Source organism: Cucurbita pepo, unplaced genomic scaffold (assembly GCF_002806865.2).
Source record: "Cucurbita pepo subsp. pepo cultivar mu-cu-16 unplaced genomic scaffold, ASM280686v2 Cp4.1_scaffold001664, whole genome shotgun sequence".
In the NCBI taxonomy this organism is placed as follows: Eukaryota; Viridiplantae; Streptophyta; class Magnoliopsida; order Cucurbitales; family Cucurbitaceae; genus Cucurbita; species Cucurbita pepo.
Genome location: NW_019647784.1, coordinates 1 through 6,906, shown reverse-complemented (window position 1 = coordinate 6,906; position 6,906 = coordinate 1). Strand labels below are relative to the sequence as shown.

At 38.6% G+C, this 6,906-nt stretch overlaps 1 protein-coding gene across 1 annotated transcript; it reads right to left on the bottom strand.

Moving 5' to 3' along the window:
• Positions 1-2,646: 2,646 nt before the first annotated feature.
• Positions 2,647-6,281, bottom strand: LOC111786384 (probable LRR receptor-like serine/threonine-protein kinase At1g56130; the record flags this gene model as incomplete). The annotated part of the gene is made up of 12 exons (XM_023666689.1): positions 2,647-2,902; positions 2,996-3,227; positions 3,317-3,527; positions 3,794-3,912; positions 4,132-4,311; positions 4,401-4,596; positions 4,875-5,263; positions 5,478-5,542; positions 5,657-5,701; positions 5,826-5,894; positions 6,055-6,120; positions 6,205-6,281. Coding segments are annotated over 12 exons (1,890 nt in total), but the record flags the coding sequence as incomplete, so codon positions are not given.
• Positions 6,282-6,906: the final 625 nt, after the last annotated feature.

Genomic DNA, 6,906 nt, shown 5'->3' with positions numbered 1-6,906 from the left:
AGACAATTTATGTCGGACTAATAGTCATTTCAAAGAAACGTGAAAGCAGTAACATCACCCATTTTTACATTAGCTTGGGCTATTACAGACGCCCATCAAGCCATGTGAGGGCCAAGATAGACAAGTGTCGTAATGCGACCAAAGAGGATGATGCATCATCTAACACACCATAGAAAGTGTGCATTGAAGCTAAGTCGAAACATAAACAAAGGCAAAAGGTAAAAACCGGCACGAAGAAGAGTCAGGTAGGGCTCCAGGTCTTAAACTCGAAAGTTAAGGTTATAATATGAGTTTTGTCATATGACTCTAGAGTTAAGTTTGTCTCTATGAACTATGAATGCTCGCCAAATTTGGTGTCTATTGGACACCCGATGGATGCTCCACAAGATTGTATGACCGTTCACCAAAATCATATCTACTCCTACTAGAGCAAATATGCTCAAAATGTAATATCGGGAAGACATAGTGTCAGTTCTCCACCACCCCTGATCCCTGTGGCCTAAGTGAGCTACCCAGAGTCACATGCATGTGTCACAACGTGAGCGAGCATTGTAAGACAAATGTCTTGGACATTTTCCTTTAAAGTGAGTTTTTCGAAGAAAGTGTCAGATGTCATGGTTGTACATTTTCAACCGCGCGGCGTCATGATCTTGACATGCTCACAACCATCTTTGAGGGGAACCCAAGCCCCATTTCATCTTTCGCCCGACTTTGTGGCTTTGTCAGACCTTAGGTGAGGTTTGTCTTCGCCCACCAAACATAACTTGTGCGGAATCCAAGTTTGAGCACACATGTCGTCTACGCATGCATGTACATTAATCTGCAACCCAACCGACTTGCCTCTACACTAGGACAAGTCATTTGACTCGACCTTGCTTCTACTCATCTCGATTCTCAATTAACATGACCCACATGTCTTGACGTCATTCCAAATCATAGGGTGTCGCAGCCATCACGACTCACTTGGTCATACCATCGAGAATGGGCCCACGTGTCATTCATAATACTGGAACATCCTGAACATCCATCTATCTGGGTTCTATCAAGGCATTGGACCCTCCTATGTCCATACCATATCGTTTACGGACTCCATACCGAATAGTGGATGTATGATCCAACTTCCAACACATGGGTTGGGGCGCAAATACCGACACACCTGTGTCTTCCGATACTATCCTTGAAAAATCCATTTCAAGGAAATTGCCCTAGACACTCGTCTGGCAACGCTCACCCTCATTGTGATACACATATGTGTCACAAGTTAGCTCGCTTGGGCTTGACCTAGGAGTGGTGGAGAACAAACACCTTGCATCTCCTTATAGTACATTTTGAGGCATTTTCAGTCAGGCGGGTGTAGACATGATTTTGGCGAATGAACATATGATGTCGTGAAACGTCTGTCCAGTGTCCGATTGACACCAAATTTGGCAAGCATTCATATTTCACATGGACGGACTTTGACTCCAGAACCGCATGCCCAAATTCCCTCCAGAACCCCAACTTTCAAGGTTAAAGCCCGGGGCCCTACTTGACCCTTCAACAAGCCTATCTTTGGCACTCTTCTCTACTCGTTGTCCCCGTCTTCTCTTTAACGCACACATTATATGGTGTGATGGATGATGCACCATCCTTGGTCGCAAACAAGGCTCATCGCTTCCAAATAGCCCAGCAAGGCTCACTTCTTCCAATTTAGGTTCAACCCGTGGAAGGATCTTCATGGAAAGCTTTTTCCTTGTATTGCAGAATTGCAGGCCCACGATTTCCATTTTGATTCTTCAACATACAAGAAAGGCCTTACCCACTATTTTTATTCACTTGAAGCACAACTTTTTCCTATTTCATTGCTCTTTCCATTCAACAAGCAATAAAGGCCCATAATCTAATATACCATATTTCAAGTAGGCATCAAATTTCAAGATTCAGATTTGAATTTTCAATAAGGGAGGAACCAAGAGCGCCGGAGGAAGAAAAAGAGGCGACAAAACTATGATCTCCAACTCCTTCAAGGCTGGACTCCAATTTCTAGATGGAAGAACTAGACGGTAGGAAAGACCGCTACGAAAAGCGCACTAGCGTAGATGCTCTGATCTACCTAGTTGTCGTCCCCAAATACCTTGCTTATGTGGTTTTGAAATTGGCCAGGAATGTAACGCGTGATAACAAGAAAAATAAGATAAACTCTAGACATGTTCTTCTAGCTGCGAAGAACGACGAGAAACTCAAAATTGCTTCAAGAAGTCACCATTGCTAACGATGGATTTCTTCCAAACATCAATCGATTCTCTTTCAGTGAGTACTAGAGGGGCAAACAACGCTCGTGGAAGTACTCCAAGAGGAGTGAGCACGAGAGAGACAACCAATAATCGTGGAAGTGCTCCAAGAGGAGTGAGGATGAGAGAGGAAAGCAACACTCGTGAAAGTGCTCCAAGGGCCATATGCATGAGTCATATTCTCTCAAAGCTTCAATGACAAATGTCCTAGCAAATGGATTTCACAACTTACTGTTTCATGAGTTAGTATCCAACCCGAGAATAAATTATATCTATTACACCTTGATATAAGGAATATTTGTGTATTCCCATTAAACCATTAAATAAGAAAAGTAGTTGACCTCCCATTCTTACATGGGCTATATTCTTTTTTAACGAGATATAAACTTTTTCAAACAAGTGTTTTCGTAAGAGGGTTGTGCACCTTTATTTTCATGGAAGCTTCTGATGGAAAGAAGGGAAAAAGATATAGCATTCTTACCCATTCAAGTAGAAAAACTCTGTCCTCCTCCAAGCCTGGGGCCGAATTTGGCCTACCGCTAACAATTTCAAGAGCCACAACACCAAAACTAAAGACATCAGCCTTCTCAGTTAGATGCCCACGCATGGCATACTCAGGTGCAAGATATCCACTGCATTAGTAAACATTAATGCTCTACTTTAGTACAACTATTTTAAAGTAATAACTTTCATGGGGTGGGGAACTTATCTCAATGAAATATTACATTGTTCCAGCAACAAGGGTGCTCATATGAGTCTTTTTGTCATCATAAAGCTTCGCTAACCCAAAATCTGAAATTTTGGGGTTGAGATCAGCATCAAGTAGAATGTTACTGGCTTTAATATCTCTATGAACAATTCGAAGTCTCGATTCCTCATGAAGATAAGTTAGGCCTCTCGCGACACCCATGCATATATCAAATCGTTTTGGCCAATCAAGAACGAAAGTTCGTTTTCCTATCTCACAAAAGCCAGCAAACATTACCACTTTTGTATATCAAATTAAATTAAAAAGAAAGAAAAACACAATTAGTTTGTTAGTTTACCAAATAATGCTTGGTCGAGACTCTTTTTCTCCAGGTACTCATAAACAAGGAGACGTTTTTGACCCTCAATGCAACAACCATACAACTTCACAAGGTTGCGATGTTGCACGGCAGATATTGTAGAAATCTCAGCCAAAAACTGGTTTCTTCCTTGGTCAGATTTTATTGAAAGTTGCTTTACAGCGATTACTCTTCCATCATTTAGAATTCCCTAAAAGAAAGAAGAAAACAACACAACCATGAGAAGACATGAGCATAGTCCGAAGACCTTTTTAAGAAATGAAATATTTTAGGAATCACGACTCTCCACAATGGTATGATATTGTCCACTTCGAGCATAAGCACTCATGGCTTTGGTTTGGGCTTCCCCAAAAGGCCTCATGCCAATGGAGATGTATTCCTTACCTATAAACCCATGATCATTCCCTAAATTAGCCAATGTGGGACTCCCTCACAACAATCCTCAAGAAAATATACCTTGGTAACCGGTCCAAAACCTCCTTCTCCGAGTTTGTTGGATGAACTAAAATCCTCTGTAGCATTCCTGAGTTCAGAATAACTAAAAGTATGCGGTCTTTCATCAATTCCAAAGAGCTCTGCAGGTAAAGAATATAGGTTATTGATTGTGCAACTAAACATATTTGTTATATAAAGCACTTTTTAGAAAATGTAATAATAAAAATATTTTCATTGAACATACTTTTTTAAAAGTGCTTAGATTGGAAGGTATTACAAACAAACCCTTTTTTCAAAAGTGCTTCTAGAAAAAGTGACTCAAAGGCAAAGACTAATTTGATGTAGTAAGCTTTAACCACCTTCATCTTCCAAGGAGCGTCCTTTCCTTCTTTGAAAAAGAATGAAAATTGTGACAACTAGAAAGCAAACAAATCCTACACCAACAACAATCCCCACTATTAGACTGGCTTCATTCTTGTGACTACCAGTCCCCTTTATTTCATTGGTTCCATTCTTCACATTATTTACAGGTTCAGAATCTGCAAAAAGCTCTCCATTTAATTGAAAAGTACATCATAACAAGCTTTGCAAAAATAATAGAGACATGAATGGTCTCATTACTCATTACCTAGACTTGCACTGATTCCTGAAATGGAAGGTCCATAAGTACCTTCGTCAGGTATGCAGCAAGTACCTTTCCCAGCCCAAAAAAGATGAATTTCCATGTAGTTTTCTGAAACTTGTGCCTTAAATATCTTTGTAACAGCACGAAAAGACCCACCTGCCTCATTTTGAATATTAAAATCTTTGAAAACCCGGTTCCCCTGAAAACAATGATCTTAAACTCAAACAAGATGGAATAATAGATCAAAGCAAACGACAATCAGATTCTAAAGGAGTTATAGATGATAGAAGTTAAACTAGATTCATGATACATATACATGAACTTATAAATTATAGAAACATGAATTCCAAAATAGAAGTTCTATTGCTAAAGCATATTATTAGTATGTACCTCTAGTTCTATTGCTAAAGCCAGTAGGAGACGCCTCATAACATCCATCTAAAATAAACTTAAATCGTCAAAAACAAAAGAGATAACCTGAATATTTATATCAAAGACACGCCTCCCAAGGCTGCTCCATGTAGATGAATCTGCGAAAGCATGTTCTGCGAAGTGAAGCTTCACAGTGTAGTTCCCATTTTTAAGCTCTAGACCATAAAATCTTAACGACGAAGTAGATAATTCTTGTGTCTGAAAAAGGTCTGGATCATTTGTATTTGCAATTGGATGTTCCGTGTCATTGTATCTGTTATATTGACTAGAGTTTCTGTTGCTCTCAGGAAAGTATCCAACATCACTAATAGCCCAGGTTTCTGAGTCACTAACATAGTATGAAGCCATACCATCAATCTCAATTTCCCTTTCATACACAACCTGAGAGGAACTCACAAATTTTGGACCCCCACAGTTGATCCCAAAACTAGAATCTATAATATGCATAAGAAAGATTATGAGAAGATATCCGTCCATTAAACAAAACAATAAAACCGTATGAAGATGATGTAGACTAGCTAAGGAACTCAATGAAAAGTAGAGAAGTATTTCCACAATTATATATTAAAAGAACAAAAACAAGTCTCAATTAGTTCGTCCCCTCCTTTGTAACAAACAAGAGAAACACATATTTGTCATTTAACTCACAGAGTCCAGAAGCTTGATTACAAGAAAATTCTCGTCGAAGACAGTTCAAACCCGTAGGGAAATGGCTGAAAGCAAGAGAAAAATGTACTAAGACAAGCAATACTGCAAGATATTCAATAGTTTAATTGGCAGTTGGTACACATGAAAATTAAAGATAGTACACAAACTCATTGAATTACCCAGTATTTGATGTTCCAAACGTGAAGTTGTTGGCAACTAAATTTCTGCAAATCATTCCAAACAAAAATTATATTCTTAACTCCATTCCATCCAAATTTTTAAGAACACGTTAAAGAATGTGCATTCGCATGATTGTAAAGAAAAATAAACGAGTAGCATCTAAATTACAAACGCTTGGCTGAATCCTCATCGACCCAGTCAGGAAAGCTACCCGATAAACCATTGTATGATAAGTCTCTACAAGCATCATGTGGAAGGTGTAAGTGCATAAGACAAACGTTAATGGCCATAATAAATAGATGCACTAATCAAGACAATCATTCGACTTCAATTGGAAAGTGTTTCAAATGGACAACCGATTCTGTGATTACTGAAATCAACAATTATAAGAACTTACATGCTAAGAAGATAACCAGGCTTTTCTAAAGGTAGCGTACCAGTTAACTTGTTATTTCCAAGAAACCTGGAAAAAAGACCAATAATACACCAATCAATACAACAGAAAACATGGACAAATTTACATGTTCATGCAAGAAAGATGTATTACAAGTATCTTAGCGAATTCAACTTGAAAAGTGACTTTGGAATCTCTCCCCATAACTCGTTAAAGCTTAAGTCTCTGCAAGGAAAATAAGATCGATGTTAAAATATTATCAAAGGAAAAATATAAAAAGATCACAAAAATAAATATAAAAATAAAGAATATGACCCTCTCATGGTTCAAAACAACCCATGAAAATAAAAGTAACAAAAAAAAGGCATAATAGACTAGTAAAAACATGACTCAAATTTTCTATATACAGAGTTCTGGTTGAGGATTGTTGGGAGGGATTCCCACATTGACTAATTTAGGGAATGATCCTGAGTTTATAATCAAGGAATACATCTCCATTGGTATAAGACTTTCTGGAGAAACCCAAAGCAAAGTCATGAGAGCTTATGCTCAAAGTGGATAATATCATACATACCATTGTGGAGAGTCGTGATTCCTACTATGGTATCAAAGTCATACCNATATCATACATACCATTGTGGAGAGTCGTGATTCCTACTATGGTATCAAAGTCATACCCTTAACTTAGTTATGTCAATAGAATCCTCAAGTGTCGAACAAAGGGTGTACTTTGTTCGAGGACTCCAGAGAAAGGAGTCGAGCCTCGATTAAGGGGAGTCTATTCGAGGGCTCCATAGGCCTCATGGGAGACTCTATAGTGTATTTTGTTCGAGGGGAGAATTGTTGAGGATTGTT